Source organism: Hirundo rustica, chromosome 9 (assembly GCF_015227805.2).
Source record: "Hirundo rustica isolate bHirRus1 chromosome 9, bHirRus1.pri.v3, whole genome shotgun sequence".
NCBI lineage: Eukaryota > Metazoa > Chordata > Aves > Passeriformes > Hirundinidae > Hirundo > Hirundo rustica.
The window spans coordinates 30854176-30870894 of NC_053458.1; the positions used below are offsets into that span (position 1 = coordinate 30854176).

The 16719-nt window shown below is 50.1% G+C and overlaps 1 protein-coding gene across 3 annotated transcripts in view; it reads left to right on the plus strand.

Annotated features, from left to right (window-relative positions):
- TNR (tenascin R) overlaps nucleotides 1-16719 on the plus strand; it is a 74163-nt gene that overhangs the window by 40033 nt on the left and 17411 nt on the right. For 2 of the 3 annotated variants that reach the window (XR_005702271.2, XM_040073651.2), the window contains exons 2-8: nucleotides 1372-1927; nucleotides 4631-5107; nucleotides 5539-5802; nucleotides 6602-6717; nucleotides 9094-9244; nucleotides 11903-12172; nucleotides 13897-14082. Coding sequence is in view for 2 of the 3 variants with exons in the window: in XM_040073651.2 (XP_039929585.1) it covers nucleotides 1432-1927; nucleotides 4631-5107; nucleotides 5539-5802; nucleotides 6602-6717; nucleotides 9094-9244; nucleotides 11903-12172; nucleotides 13897-14082 (1960 nt within the window). In the remaining variant the exon portion in view is untranslated. The remainder of the gene's footprint in view (nucleotides 1-1371; nucleotides 1928-4630; nucleotides 5108-5538; nucleotides 5803-6601; nucleotides 6718-9093; nucleotides 9245-11902; nucleotides 12173-13896; nucleotides 14083-16719) is intronic. The other variant, XM_040073652.2, reaches the window with a different exon arrangement.

The window sequence follows — 16719 nt, forward strand, 5'->3', positions numbered from 1 at the left end:
ATGAGGAATTTTCACAGCATGGAACCCCAGGGATGCCAGCACTCCCTCAGCATCGTGCCCTGCCTAGGGGGCAGGAGGGGAATGCCGTGACTCGCCACTCAGAACTGTGACTTGCCACTCAGAACGGAGAGCTGGGCAGCTGTAATGAATGTCTGGATAAAGAGATTCAGAACAATAAGCGTGGCAGCTCCTACCAGCAAATGAATGGCTTTCAGTCTATGGGTTGCAGAGTCGTTAACTACCCACCCACCCTGCTCACTGTCATTAGCGAGCAATCGCCGTGTGTATCTGCTCACCCTGCTTTATTCACCATCCATCTCCCACACGGAACCCTTCTCCCCCATCCAGCCACGCTCACAAACGGGCTCTGACCTCGCTCTTGAGGCAGGTTGGATCCAAAGAGGGGGAGAGGAAGGATTTCATTTCCCCGTGTTTAAGCTGATCCTGTAATCCTGCAAGGAGTTTTCCTTTGAAGCACTGGCCTGGCTCGGAGCAGCTGGCTCACGGCCACAATTACTTCCACTCTGAGCACACACAAAAAGCCAAGTGAGAGGCCAAGGAGGGAATGCTGAGATTCGAACACCAACGAGTCAATCAAAGGCAGCCTGTGTTCATTAGTCCCTGGGCCTTCCCCGGTCACGGCTGCCCCATTATGCACGGACAAGGAGTCTCTCCGTGGGTCAGCCAGGGCCACCCAGGAGCCAGCAGAGAGCCCAAAAGGCAGAGGAGGACTTGAGGGAGTCAGGGTCTGAGAATGCAGCCCAAATTGCCTCTTACAGAGCCTGTCTTCTGTGAGCATAATCAGAGTCACCCCACTGCAGAGTTATTTCCATTTTTCTCGCTTTTCCTAAAACCAGGGGAAAAATAAGGAGAGCCTACCAACGGAGTTCCAGGTGTTGTTGGAGAGAAACCAGCAAACATATATTTTAATTCAGCAGCAGGGTAATGAGGGAGGCAGGGATGTTCCCCAGGGAGCTGGAGAGGAGCTCCAGAGCAGGAGGGCCATTAGAAGCAAGAGACAGCAATTGCTCAAGGTTGTGGCACTGGCAGAAGGGGGCAAAGTAAGGTGTGGCAAGTGGCCCAGAGATGAGTATTTGGTACTTTAATAGTACCGGGTCAATTGTTTCCTAAACAAAAAAGCAGCAACAAGAATCTGTCTTTGTCACTGCTCAGGGGCTAGGACAAGGTCTTCCCACCAGCTGTGGGTTCCATTCAGGGTTGATTTAGGCTCCACCAAAGCCAGCAGAACTGCATGTGGGTCATGTCAGCCCCACATGTGTCTAGATGACTGCTAAAAAGGATCTGCCTCTCTATGCTGAGCATAGTTTCGAGGTTAACACCAACCATGCTCTTTTGCTTCTGTCTTCCCAGGTCCTCCCCACTCTTGGCTGACCAAGACTGGCTTGGAAGGCTCTTCCTTCTCCCAGGAAAATGGGGACTGATGGTGAAAACCCCGTCCTGAGGAATGTAGTCATCAGCTTCAACTTGCTTCTGCTGGGCGCTGTCCTCAAGCCTTTTGAGTGCCGGCTGGAGATGACAACAGAGCCGGCTGAGAGGACAGCGGTGGATGAGGCAGGTGGCCTTGCCAACTGCAGCCCACCTATCAAAGAGCAGCCCATGGTCTTCCACCACATCTACAACATCAACATCCCGCTGGACAGCTGCTGCTCATCCATGTTCAAGTCTTCGGCCGAGGAGGTGAGTTCAGAAGACGACCGTCTGGCAGAGTACACGGAGCAGACCTCCGACAGCGAGAGCCAGGTCACCTTCACCCACAGGATAAACATGCCCAAGCAGGCCTGCAAGTGCTCCACCTCCCTCCCATCCCTGCAGGAGCTGCTGAGCAGGATTGAGATGCTGGAGAGGGAGGTCTCCATCCTCCGGGACCAATGCACCTCCAATTGCTGCCAAGAAAATGCAGCCACAGGTAGTAATGCCATCCTGTTAGCTCTTGCTGGGGACTGAGGGCTTGAGCAAAAGGCAGGAGAAAAAATATAAAACCTGATGATGCCACTCAGAGCCGTGACACAGGAAAACCAATGTTTACTCATGATGGGGCTGTGGCTTTGGTGAAAAAACTTAGCTGAAGTCCTCTAAGGCAGGAAAACCCCTGGGAGGGCTTTGATCACTTGAGTGCCCATGCCTCAGTTGCTGCAAAAACTCAGTAATGGAGAGAGAGCTGAATCCCCTGTAGAGATGAAATTACAGCTGGTTAGGGATGAGCAGGAGGATCTCCCAACTCCTTGGTCCTTCCAACACTCTTAGACATCTGCCACGCCTTGTGGGATGGGGAGCAGAGATGTAGCTGCTGCTCTCCTAAGCTGTCCCTGGGCTGAAGGCAGCACCATGGGAGCTGGCAATAAGCCCCTTCATCTTCCCTAGGCATGTGAACACATCTGAAAAGCTGAGTTAAAAAAAAAAAAAAAAAAAAAAAATATATATATATATATATATATATATATATGAATATACATAAGCAAAAAAAAAAAAAAAAAAAAGGCTTTTGTGGAGACCTCCAAGAGGTCCCATTGGGGTTACTCCATAAAGGCAGCCCCTTGTTTCACCTCAGCTGTCCCTCAGAGTAAGGAAAGCAGCATTCAGCTGAAATGAGATTGGTCAGGGAGGTTTGGGCTAACAGCTGCATTTCCATGGTATAGGAGCTAGCCTACTGATAGTTTTCCTTGTCTCAAGGAAGAGGGGCTGTCTCAAAGGGCATCCATCCCAAATGCAGCCCATCCCTGCTCGTGGCTTCAACGTACCAGGGCTCCTTGCAGGGAAGAAAACACTTAGCAAGGAGAACCACATAGGGCACCTTTTCAGGGGAAAACTGCTTTTCACACCAAGAAAGCAACAGAAAGGAAGAGAAATGAAAAGCAGCCCTTTTACCCCCAATACTCATTGCATTTTTTTAAAAAGTTTTGCAGCTGTCAGTGTGATTTTTCCAGTGGTATCCCAACACCTCTGTGTAGGACACATTAAAATGAAATGGGTGCAACCAATGCTCAGGTGAAGAGTTCCACCAAAGGTGTGTTGGTCAGGGAGGGAGAAACAAGGATGGACACACAGCACGGTGGCTTGGGCTGGCATCTATCATGTGGCCAGTGGAAGTCAATGTGTTGCCAGCCCATATCCCTCCAAATGCCCCATTCATCAGCTGCATTAATAACTAAGACAAAACAGGAAACAACAGTCTGTGCAAAGAGAGAGTTAAAATCATGTAGGAAATGCTATGGGAAAAATCTGTTTTTAAGGAATTAATTTGAAACTCTGATGGGTCTATTTGGGTTACTTGCAACATACACAGACAGTCCATTAAACATGCATTGCTTGGTGGAGTCCCCACTCCCATCACAGATGTGCCGAGCTAAAACTGGAGTAATTTCATTTATTTTTACCAGAGTTGCTTTCATTTCACTGCACTGCAAAGGAGATCATGATCTCTACCCCACCACCCAAGGCATTTCCCTGAGGAAACCCTTTTTCCTCCAACACACTTACAAGCATCCTCTCTCATCTTTTGATAACTTAACTAGAGGCTGAGATCTGAAGAGGTCCTGACTGACATTCCCAGAATTTGCAGTTTGTATGGGAATTGTCCTGCAAAATAACCCAGATGGATCTGTCTGGAATAGCATGTAACTGAGCTGCTTTTACATGTGCATCTGCTTCATCTCCCACTGGAAGAGCTGCTTGGAAAGGTCAGCTAGGATGGAAAATTTATCTGGTGACAGAGTCCTGGGGCTTGGGGCTCTTTGGGGTGCAAAGGTTTCCCACAGTTTGGAAGAAGCACAGAAAGGATTTCTATTCTTCCTTGGTTCACATGAGGAAAAGCAGTAAAAATCAGCAAGGAAAAGTTAGCCTGCCTGGGATAAACCCTTAGCTGGAGCAATGGCTCTGTTCAGGGCAAAACAGGGGAGCATTAGCAGTGAGAAAACTGATGCCTTCATCCCCATCATCCCTCCTCACCCCAGAGCATCCTGTGCAAGGCTGCCAGGTAAAGATGGGACATTAGACGTGCTGGCCACAGAACCCATGGGCTGTCCCTGCTTTAACACAACCTCCGTGTGCCCAAAGCCAACAGTTCTGTCTTACTCAGATTCACCAGGATAGGGAAGATGAAGTCTTTGGGTACATACCTACATTGTATAGGAGAGAGAGAGCAGATGGGGATCTCTCATCTATAAAAAGGAGAAGTGGGTAGATGTGAAACCAGAGCAGTCATGGCTGGTGCAGAGGGTTTGGCCAGGGAAGGGTTTTTGGTTTTTTTGGTTTTTTTTTTTCCCCGAAAGAGGTCTAGGGAAGCTCCTATCAACTGAGTGCTGAGCTGGAGAGAAACCAAAGGGAGCACCTGCACCACCACGAGGCTGATGGCACCCACAGTTACGGAGGCCACTGCTCCCTAGGGAAAGATCCACCCACACCCACGACGACCCCGTACCACCAGCTTTTTCCCTTTCCGCCCTAAAGCCTTCAGTTCGCCAGAGCTGGCGTGCTCAGAGGGAGGACTCTCCCCGCCTTGCCCCACGCCCGCCCCCTTCTCCAGCCCTTCAGAGGGCTGACCTGAGACCAAAACTACCTTCTTCCACCTCCCACCCGGTGGGTTCTGACCCTCGGTCCCGCATCCTTGCAGGGCAGCTGGATTACATCCCGCAGTGCAGCGGCCACGGGAATTTCAGCCTGGAGTCGTGCAGCTGCGTGTGCACGGAGGGCTGGGCGGGCAGCAACTGCTCCGAGCCCCTCTGCCCGCGGGGCTGCTCCAGCCGCGGCGTGTGCCTGGAGGGCCAGTGCATCTGCGACAGCGACTACGGGGGCGAGGACTGCTCGCAGCTCCGCTGCCCCGCCGGCTGCGGCTCCCGCGGGCTCTGCGTGGACGGCGAGTGCGTGTGCGAGGAGGGTTTCACCGGGGACGATTGCTCCCAGCCGCGCTGCCCCCGCGACTGCTCGGGCCGGGGCCAGTGCGAGAACGGCACCTGCGTGTGCCAGGAGGGCTTCGCCGGCGAGGACTGCGCGAGGCCGCGCTGCCCCCGGGCCTGCAGCGGCCGCGGGCTCTGCCGGGACGGGCTCTGCGTCTGCGAGGAAGGCTACGACGGGCAGGACTGCTCCGCAGGTAGAGGGGGGACGTGCGAGGACAGCCAGGGTTGAGCGCATGAACGAGGGTTTCAAGGTGCCCAGAGTCCCGCGGGAGCACCCTGAAGCCTCGGAGAAATCCATACGTGGCGGAGCGCATCGCTTAGGACCCACTGAGGCCGCACAGTGCGGCTACCTCCCTGTTATCCCTGTCCCCAAAGACAACGTCGACAAAGGTTTGGGACGTGAGCAAAAAGCTAGTGAGGTTCATCCCAACGGGGGGGCTAAACCCTTAATGCAACAGGCTCTCCTGAGCCTTTACCTTGCTATAGCTGTTCAGACAACCACAGATAGCGCGTAACCCTCAGCCCGTGCCCGTGTCCCACCAGCAGACACACACACCCTCCCGCAGGAGTGGAAGAATAAGCCACGCACGCCCTGACACTCTCCGTACCTCTGCCTTCCCACCAGTGTCTCCTCCTGAAAACCTGCGGGTGACGGGGATCAGCGACAGCTCCGTCGAGCTGGCTTGGGACGGCCCCGGGGCAGCCACCGAGTTTGTCGTCTCCTACCAGCCCGCGGTGCCGGGGGGCACCCAACTCCAGCAGAGGGTGCCTGGGGACTGGAGCAGCATCACCATCACGGATCTGGAGCCTGGTGTTGCCTACAATGTCAGCATCTATGCAGTCATCAGTGACGTCTTCAGCATCCCCGTCACCTCCAAGGTGATGACTAGTAAGTATCCTACCGCATTTGTTGTTTGCTACCCATGTATCCTGAGGGGTTGCTCAAGCTGCCTCACTTTTTCCATAAAACCCCTCTGGCAGCAGAAACCTGAGCCTTCAAAAAGAAAAAGGAAAAAAAAAAAGTATCTGTATAGGGATATAGGAAAGGAGGAAATGTATCCACCCTCTTCAGAAAGACTCAGTTTGGATGAAAACCTGGCTGTCTAAAAAGAAGACAAAGCTTCCAGAGTTTGATTGAAGCCCACAGAATGTGGCCCAAAACATGACATTTTTCTCCTCGGAGAAAATGCTACCATATAACACAGAAGTCCAGGTTCTCCTCCCACTCCTGAACGGACAATTCCCCATGACGACTCCCTGTGATACAGGTGATAGTGCAGCAAGAGGGGATGCTGCTGTGCATCAGGAGAAACACAGTCCTGACCAGGACTGTGATGCACAGAGGAAAACAGGAGTATCAAGCTGTAATGCCAGCTTCCAGAAGGGTTTTTGAGACTAAGGATACAGAGGGCAGGGGAAACCCAGAAACTATCCAGACACCCTTTGCAGCCCCATCATTCACCCTGTTCACACGATAGTGCACTGGGATGCTTCAGTGTCCATAGGTCCAGGCATTTTCCCTCTTTTCCCTCCAATTCACGTGGCGCAGGGTAAAAGGAATTTTGCTAACAGTTACCAGAAGTTTCCCTGTTTTTGTTGTCCTTGTAACAAAATACCCAGGGAGCAGGTGGGTAGAACAGCATGTGCACACCCACCCCACTCTGCTCACCACCCCTGCTCCCTTGCAGACCTCGCCACACCGCAGGGGCTGAAGTTCAAGACCATCACAGAGACGACGGCAGAGGTGCAGTGGGAGCCCTTCTCCTTCCCCTTCGACGGCTGGGAGATCAGCTTCATTCCCAAGGTACTGCTGCCACACTCGTGGCATTGCAGGGCATACCCAGTCACCCTGAAAGCACCCAGGGAGTGGATCCTAAATCAGTTTCCAATTATTCCCTTCCCAAAATACCCAGCCTGTGTTTGTGTGCTGCGCATCAGACTTCCCCAGACACTGCCAGCCTGCATTTCCCCATTAGTTTTTGTGTCAAGCCTCAAAAGAAATGTCCTCAAAGAACTGTCCCCCAAAAAATCCAGTGATGGGAAAAAACCCTTCCAGCCTTGCTGCCTCTTGTTGTTGCACCCTCTTTTTCCTTTCCATCTCCTTTGCGATGACTCTTTCTCCTCCTCCTCTTCCTTGCCCTGCTCTCTACACTAAGCTCCCCAAAGCAGCCTGGATCAAAGCAAGCAGCTGCTGGCTCTCAGACAACAACCTTCACCATCTCCGAGTCACACGCACGCTTCATTCCTGCCATGGAATTTTAATCGCAGTGACGAGCAGGTAGAAATCGTGCCAGAAAAGATGAAAGGATACAAATGTTGCCCTAAATACTCCATATTTTCAGTGCGCAGCAACAAAAATTGTACATCAAGTATTTAATCTGTATTCATAATTTCTACACCATTTAGCCATAAGTATAGCTTCAATTGTATATGGAGCCTCTTTACAAGAGTATTCAAGCCCCAGCAGTAAAAGAAATGCTGATTAAGGGCTCAATTATTGTGTTTTCACTTGTACAAAAACTTCACTGGAATCAAAGGCAGCTCTGGGCAGTGGAGAACTGCAGAATTTGGCCCCAAAGTTTTAAATACTCTTAACTATAAAGTATCATTGCACAGCACATAGCAACGGCCCAAATGCCTTAAATAACTCAATTCTCTCATTTCCAAAGAGTTGCTGGAAGATTCTTGATGCAATGTTGACTACACCCACATGCAAATTGTGTCAGAATTTGGAGCTCAGGTAATGCAGGTGTAGACCCTGGGATAATTTTCAATCCCCATCAGATGATCATTCAGGATTAAAGTTGAAAAATATAGCAATATCAGAGAAAAGCTTTTGGTAGGAAAAATAGCTCTTTCAAACATTTCACTATTACTCAGGAATTAAGCTGAACAGCATCCCCCTGAAGCAGATAAATGCAAACCATTGGTTCCCTTTTCCATTTTTAAGCTTAAACTTAAAAATATGTGGTAACATTTGGGGATTTAAAGGCAGAGAAGATGCAAAAGGATGGCTGTTCCTGGATGCAGGGTCTTGGGGAGGGAAGGGATGTAGCTCACTGGGCTTTAAAGTTCTCAAATCCATAAGTCAAAACATAAAGTCACAGTCATGCTCCTGCCAAAATTGGCCTCTCTTGAGTTTCCCCTAAAATTAGGCAGAGGGTGCTGTGCGCTTTACTGCCCTGCAAGCAGCGCTTGCTTGGGTACATGCAAAACATTGCCATACCTCAAACAAACCCAAACCCCATTCCCAAAGGCTAAAATCAACAGAGTTATAGCTGCAGCATCACAACTTCTGTGAGAGAAACTGGCCTCCCTGTCTTCCCAAAAACTGGGTGAGAAGATGCTAATTGGGTCCTCAGCAGCTCAACGAGGATGCTTGCAGTTTCCTGCAGAGCTCTTTCCACTCTCCTTCCATGGTCCACTCACCCCACAAAAGCTGGGTCAAGCAGGATTGCCCATCTGCTGCCTGCACTGGGGATGGGGTGGGAAAAAGACAAAGAGAAGACAGATTTAGCAAAGAAAATTAGGAAAAGTAAAACAGCAATTGATGGCTAAAAAGGAAGATTTCCTGTTTAATGAGAAAAGAGATGAATATGAATTGGGAGTTATGTGCAAAGATTTGTTTAGCATGTTATTAGTGAAGACAGCAGTAAGAAAAGATCCTTTGTCCAAACACTGGCAGGAAAGGTGACACGTGCAGTTGTTTAAAGCCTTACAGTTTTTCAGGGCAAAACTGCAAGGCATAAAATGAGTGTACTAAAGATGGTTAAAAAGCAGGGGACGGCAAAATAAAGATCTCACAGCTTCATACCTATACATCAACAACAAAAGCCTCCTGGCACCTGAAGAGCAGGGAAAACAAGTCTAGCCAAGGCTTTGGTTTAATCATCTTTCCTTTTCTGGAGAACAGCAGAGGCACAAATGGCAAAATCCAGAAGCTGGGGAGGGAGGAGGGATGGGGAGGATTTTGCAGCCCAGCAACACGAGTACTCCGCGCTTGCTGGGTGACTTCATCCCAGGCTTCTCCCTCCATGCTGGGGTGTGCCAAGGTAATGATGTGACTTGGGGATGCAGAGTGGGCCGTGGAAAGATGGGGGGCACCTCCTCTCCGTACATCAGTACCCCCCAAAACACCAGTTAGTGGGGGAGGTTTAATGCTTATTTCATTCCCTGACAGAATAATGAGGGTGGTGTGATCGCCCAGCTCCCCAGCAGCGTCACCACCTTCAACCAGACGGGGCTGAAGCCAGGGGAAGAGTACACTGTCACCTTGGTGGCCCTGAAGGAACAAGCCAGAAGCCTTCCCACCTCTGACAGCGTCTCAACCCGTGAGTGAGCCTGACCTGGGGGCAGCACAACAGTGCCCAGGGCTTGGTCCCAAAAATAAAGTCCCAACAGCAAGAGCAGCTGGCACTGCATGGGCTGGGATGAAACTGACGGCACCCAGGTGCCCAAACATTGCAGCAACAGCTTCTTCATGCAGTATTTTGTCCCGCTCTCTCTGAAATTGCTACAAGTGCAGAAACCGTGGCGAGGTTAATGGGGTTGGGAGTGAAGACTCAGTTCTGTTTTTATTGTATAGCTGGATAAATTATTCTTCTCTGCTAATCTCACATTTTGGAGGCTGGATGCCCTCAAGAAATATATCTACAAATGTATTACTTACTCATATAACAGATTAAAACTCCCACCTGCTTTTGTGCTATTGAATGCCCTCAACTTCCACCTATTCAGGCAAATCAGGCAGCAGGGCAAGGAGCCAGGAGCAACAGCATGTCCCTTCCTAACCGATTTGTTTGGCCGCCCACTGGTCCATCCCGTAGACCAGAGAAAATTCAGCTGGGTCTTCCTGCTGAAGGAGATGCAGTGACGGGCAGAGCTCACGGGGGAGAAGAGGCTCTTCACACTGGATCTGTCGCAGTCTGCCTTGAAAGCCAGGCAGACGTCTACTACCTCCAGCAGGGTTGTTCCAAAAGGAAGCAGCACTTAAATAGCTGCCGGAGGGTTGTAATAAGGTGCTGCTAACTGCGGCAGCGGTGAGAGCGAAGGGAGGGTCCCTCCAGCGCAGCAGTTTGTTGCAGGTCTCAGCTTCCCCCAGCACAGTCCTCTCCTCCTGCTTTGCCGTCGCTTTCAGCTCGACGTGGCTTTATAGAGACACCTCCTGGTCAAGCCCGAAACTTCCTTTCCTTGGGAAGTCAGCAAAAATAGAAGCAGGTACTTCACACTCAAGGGTTGACCTTTGCAGGGAGTGCAGGTAGAGCCCTGGATTCCCGGATCTGTGCTCCGTGAAGGCAGCCCTGTGCTGGCGTGTCTGCCTTCCTCCGCAGCACCCCAGAGCTTTATCCCCATCTCCCTTGTTCTTCCTCAACACCTTGTGCCAGGACCAGGCAGCAAAGGCTTGGTTTTATGCCACACAGCTAAATAGATGTGGATCACCTGGATGACTGCACTACATGAAGTAGTTGGAGACTGAGGGTATCCATGACCTGGTCCTGACCAAGCTGGTCAGGCAGCTCCTACCTGAACACTGGGCTTCCCAGCTGTGTTCCCTCCTCTACTGTTCTGCTCCCAGACCTCACCTCACTACTCCAAATTCCTCCATGTCTTTTTCTTACCCTTCCCGCTCCTTTCCAGCCCTGCCCACATGCTTGTCCCCCAGAACTTCCAGCCCTGAGGTGCAGCATTCAGCAGACCCTTATTCTATACTGTCATTTTCTAAGATATACAGTATATTAGGTATATGTATATGTGCTATAGTCTAAATTACAGAACCAAAGTGGGCTTTTTCACCCACCTTGTGATCATCTAAGTGATAAAACAGGCTGCTCAGCAGGCTTCATGCATGAGCACTGCCTCAATGGCAAGGCTTGGCTCCATCCATGCATCCATCCATGCATCCATCCATCCATGTAGTGGGTTAAGTCCTGCTGGACTCAAAGCATCCATCAGCCAGGCTTGAGCCCAGGATGTCCAAAGGTTGAGTGTTGGGGGAGGTGGAGGAAGAAAGGGCCCAAATCTCAGGGGAAAAACAAAAACAAAACCAAAACAAACAAAAAACCAAAAACAAACAAAAAAAGGCAGAAATGTCCAAAAAGGTCTCCCAGTACATCCCTGGTATGAATTTAGCTAAAAACCTTTTACCTGAAACGTTTTTCGGACACCCACCATAGCTGCACACCTAGCTAGTTATGAAGACTCAGCAGAGCAGTTGCATTTTCTCCTCTCTTCCCACTGCCAAGACACCAACAGCTTTATGAGCTGATCCCTCAGTTTAAGGACAAACCAGGAGCTGGCACCAAAGCAGGAACATTTCTAGAGACGTTCCTCAGTTCTCAATGCTTGGATCTTGTCCTTGGCCCCACGTTATTTAACACATTGTCAACACCTTTCAAAAGACATAATACTGTTGCTGATAAATTTTGCCAACGATGGGAAGGCTCAGAAAAGAGTAATTTGAGTAGAAGAACATCAATAAAAGTTGTTTGGCTAGTTTGAAGAATTTGGCACAAAGGAAAATTGCATGCTTTTCAATGAAAAAGTACAAGCAGCTATCTAAGAGCAAAGAAAGCGTGTTGCAGTTAGATATAGAAGTTTTATATCCCGGGAAATACCACCTCAAAAAACCAAGGAGGAATTATTGCTGACAACCAGCTCAAGAGAAGGGCATGAGTTACATTATAGCTGTATCAATGGGAGAGCTGCTGGGTCTCTGGGGTTCACAGAAAATGGTAAGGGCTCAGGAGGGAGCCAGGAGACTGAGACAAGCGACTGGGAACCCATGTGGACCAAACCCTCTAAGTACCTTGGGGTCAAGGTCACGTCTCTTGCCCATGCCACCTCTCTCCCTTGCCCCCAAATACTAATTCCAGCCGCTTTGAAGGTCAGGTTGAAGCATCCCTAAAGCTTGGTGTCCCCAAAGCTTCCACCTTTCCCCATCCAACTCTCCCAAAATAACAGGTGCCCGTTTCCCCCCCCCTCCTCCGCAGTCATCGATGGCCCGACGCAGATCCTGGTGCGGGATGTCTCCGACACGGTGGCCTTCGTGGAGTGGACCCCGCCGCGCGCCAAGGTGGACGCCATCCTGCTGAAGTACGGGCTGGCGGACGGGGAGGGCGGGAGGACCACCTTCCGCCTGCAGCCCCCCCTCAGCCAGTACTCCCTGCAGGCCCTGCGCCCTGGCGCCCGCTACCACCTCGCCGTCAGTGCCCTCCGGGGTGCCAACGAGAGCCAGCCAGCCTTTGCCCAGTTCACCACAGGTAGCTAGCTGGCCTTGCTGGGAGAACTGGTGTGAATTTTTGAGCCTCTGGCAAGCACGGGTAGATGGCTTGCTGCCATGTGCAGACGGGCTGTCCTGCAACAAGGACGTACCCAGAGAAAAATGGAGGGGGTTTTGCATCTGGGGTTTAGCGATACCTGTTTTTCCCCTGACACAAGTGAGCTGGGGTTTAATGTGGTGTGTGCCAGGAGGAAGAAGTCGAATGAAAACACAATGGTTAAGATGCAGGTTTGAATGGAGACACCTGAATGCAGGTGCCTTGCATCCCATCACAGAGTAAGGCAGAGCAAATGATTCGGCTCACCCTAAAAGAGACACCCTAAAACCGCCCTCTGCCCCCTGCTGCTAGTGGCTGTTTAGCCACTAAACCTCCAGTGCAAAAGGTCCTCTTTATCCCCTGTGCCCCACAGGGATGCTCGTATGGTCCCCAGGGCAGTCCAGGTGATCCCAGATGGCAGTGACGAGGCATGGATGGACTCAACTCCCCATACTTAGATGATAAACCCCAGGCCAACCCCATCTTGACCATGTCTTGCTGCAGCTGAACCTGCCTGGGACACACATCCTCACCAGCTCCAGCTCCAGTGCCCCTTCAGACCCACAGCTTAGAACTCCAGAACTCAGCCATTTTTGTCCTTCAGAGTACCTGTAGCTCAATGCACAACTCTCGAAAGCACCAAAATGCTCAGCACAGGTCTGAATTCAAGGCGACACTCGCTCCCACTCAGCATCAAGAGCCAAGGCAGGTGCCTTGACCAAGGAATCAGCAGTCAAGCAGCTGAAACCAGCACAGCCAGAAACATGGTTATCTTATTTTATATCTTCTCTGAACACCCTAACTGGTCAGTAAAACTTTAATTAATGTTAAGCCTGCAGATAGCTAACGGACTTAATTTACCACGCCATAAAGGAGGAGTCAGAGTGTGTATTTCCGTGCTGGTTTATGGCATATAAATTATTTTTCATTTGCATTACTGCTGAATATGAGGCTCCTACTGTAATAACTGTGGTACGTGAATTGTGTGTGTACATAGCTCTATAGATAAATATTTTGGACGAGATGCTTGCCCCAACTGATTTGCTGCGTTGCCCTTCCTCACTTTATTTCTAAAAGACATCATAAAAACGCCCCCCGAAACTCAGATCCATCACCCACTGTCGGCTGGTGCCCAGCCCCAGGCTGTTGCTCACCAGAGGGGTTTATTGTGCAAACCAGACCAGATCCAGTACACAGCCTAAGCAGCACCAATAAACAAACCCTTTGGGCAGTGTCTGAGTGTGAATGAGCCCGTAAGGACGCTCAAGGTTTTCTTCTAAGAGCAGTTCAGGCCAATGCATGGCTACTACAGAGCCCTTTTTCTCTTTCTCACAGTGCCTCAGTTTCTTTTACTCTGATATGGGGGGAAAAGAGTTTTCTTTTTGAAAAACCATGGAATTAGCTGCCAAAGCAACTTACTGAGGATGCTGCGAGTGCCCAGCATTTGCGTCACTCTCCTGGGTGGCATCCCACAGTCCGTGCAGAGCGGGAAGTGAGAGCAAATGTCCCAGCCCTTCCTGCCGGGACATGCTCTGGGGACGAGGGGCCGCACGTGGGACCTCCTGGATGTCACACCCAGGTACCCCTGCACTGCCGTCTCACCGTGGCAAGGCTGCGGGGTGCATTCCCAGCGCTCAGACGGTGCCTCTCTCCCTTGTGTTGCACAGAGATTGATGCCCCCAAGAACCTGCGGGTGGGCTCGCGGACCCCCGCCAGCCTCGAGCTCGCTTGGGACAACAGCGAGGCCGAGGCGCACAGCTACAGGGTGGTCTACAGCACCCTGGCCGGGGAGCACTACCATGAGGTCCTGGTGCCGCGCGACACCGGGCCCACCACCCGGGCCACCCTCACAGGTATGCGTGCCCTTCCTCCCCCTTCAACCTCCTCCTCCCAAGCAGGTAGGGCAATGGAGAACCCGAATCAGCACCAAGACTCAGTTGCCCTGGTGCCGGCACATGTTTGAGGTTGTTTTGGAGTTTACTATTTACTGGAGACAAGGTTTTCCTCATTTTCCCCTCTGTGGGTGTGGGTACACCTCCAAGTAAAGCACCCTCAGCAAGGATCTGTCCAGGTAGCAAATAGAGCCGGCAAGGAGCAAAGTGAGAAATGAGAAGAAGCCTGTTTACGCTGATCTACAGGGAAATATTATTTCACCCTTCTCTTTTTTGCTTGTTTGGAGAGAGCCATGGGTGATGATGCCCCGTGGGCAGTGATGGGGAGCCAGGCTGCCTGAGTTTTTTGCCTTTTTCCAAACTGGGCTCAAAGCAGACCCAAATATAGAGATGCTGGTTTTGAGCAAGTCCTTCAAGTGGTACATTATTCAGGCCACCCACCTCCCACTGCCAGGATAGCCCCAAACACCTTATGCAGCAACACAGCAAAGCACTATGTGAGATGCAATTTCCTTGTTTTGGTAACTAGAACTGCTTACCTGGTGGATTTGCTGCTCCAGTGGCATATTTTGAGCAAAGAAAAGAATTATATGCAAAAATGTTCTCTCGTTCATCTTGAAGCTCTTTAGTATGGCAGGACACCAGGTTCTACCATGCTGACTCTCTGCCTTCCCAGGACATTCAAGGGCTCAGGAATCTGCCATATGGAATTACAGGAGAGAGTTCAGTGGGTCAAAAGTTAAGTTACAGGCATAGCAGCAGAGTCACAAGAAAGGCTGGAGGGCAGCAAGGCAATTAGAGCAGTTATCTCAAAAGATGTGGAATGCAGAAATTAGGGCTTGTTTCTTCTGTCTTTGTCATGAAGATGCGTAGGGAGAAGTAGGATGAGATCAGAGACTCAGTGCTAGACTCCTGCTAGCTCTTCCTTTAGGACATTTATTGGCTTTCTAGGTGAAAAGAAGCATTAAAAATGGGCCAAATCCTCCTCCCTGGGCAGAGGCACAGCAGTGACACACACTGTGATGATATCCATGGCTTGACTTGAGCTTGCCTTGGAGTATGTGGCAGCCTGAAGCCTCTTGTTTTCCTCAATAAAACTAAAAAAGCTGCCAGGGCTCTGGCAGACTCAGGTAAGCCTGCAAGAAACCAAACCAGAGCAAGCTGCAGAGATGCAGATTCTTTCGTCAATTGTAGAGAGTGATTTTTATATAGTGCCTCCACCATCATGCAAGTGCATTGCTTCCAGTCCCCAGGGTACTATGTAATAAACAAACCAATTAAAAACAAACAAACAAAAAACCCCACCAACAACCTAGTCATAGCAGAAAATAATGAAAAAAAAATCTGCCAAAAAAAAAAAAAAAAAAAAAAAAAAAAAAAAAAAAAAAAAAAGAGAGATAGTCATAATGTGGATGGCACGTGAGCCTCTCCCATAGCTCCATTATGTACAGAGCAGTCACGTCCTCCAGTCTTGTTGGATGTTTCGCAAAACCCATTGGATTTTTTTTTCAGTCACCCAGGACCTGGTGGGATTCATGGTATGAAAGCAACTAGCAATTCTTTCAGCCACTCTCATCTACTTGCAGGAAAAGCAGTGAGGAATGGCACTGAGCAGAGTTTACCAAAGATTTAAGCTTAAAAGTGCAGCAAGCCTGGCCCTGACCCATAGTCTCTATAAAAAATAAGCATTTGCACAGAAATGATCATAATTTTGCTTGTCCCAAAAGAGCTGGGAAAAAGGTTTATATCCTCCTGCTCATTTCTTCCTTCTCCTTCCTTTCTGCCAGGCTCTTCTTTCCAGAATACTTTTGACACATATTGAGCAGGGCCAAGGGGGTCCTTCTCATCACCAAGACTGCACTGTAGCAAGAGAAAAGCAGGGGAGGAGAGTCTCCCTCTCTGCTGACCTCTTGGGAAAGGTTTTGGTGGCTCCAGGGGATGCTGCCCCTGGGCAAGGCACGGTGAGGCTGAGCTGTAGAGTTTATGGCTTTTTCTAACTTTGTGGGAAAGATCATGAAGCAGAGGGAAGAGGGGAATAAAGCCACCAGCAGCCAAGAAGTGACAAGCAGACGCAAAAGACACCCCATGGAGTTAAAGCAGTGCAAGAGGAAAGGAGCTGGAGGAGCTCAATTCCCAAGTTCCTTGAGAGAGGCACCTCAGGATATGTCCACCTCAAGGAACAGGACTTGATTCAGCTCCCAGAAAGACTGCATCTTTCCCAGTTAATGTGCATTTCATTTACTCTGCATAATTTAGTTCTCTCCAAGACACCAGCCCTGTGACAATATTTGATGTTGCATCACTTTGGAAAAAAATAAAGGTACTTTATCATTCCCATCTCAGCTCACACACACAAGGGTTTCTGTCTCACTGCCAGCAATTACAGCAGACCTCAGCAACAACTTTTAAAAACGGCTTGTTTCTGAGCTAAAATAATCCAAATTCCCTGTCCAAAGGCACCACAGGGCTTTTTAAAAAGGCTCAGGTCTTCTGCAATGTGCAGAGGAACTGCTGACCTGTGGGAGATCTGCTAACCCCAGAGACGCTTGGGAGGGTCCTCCCCTGCCCCCACCTGTGGGAGGTGGAGAAGGGGTCGCA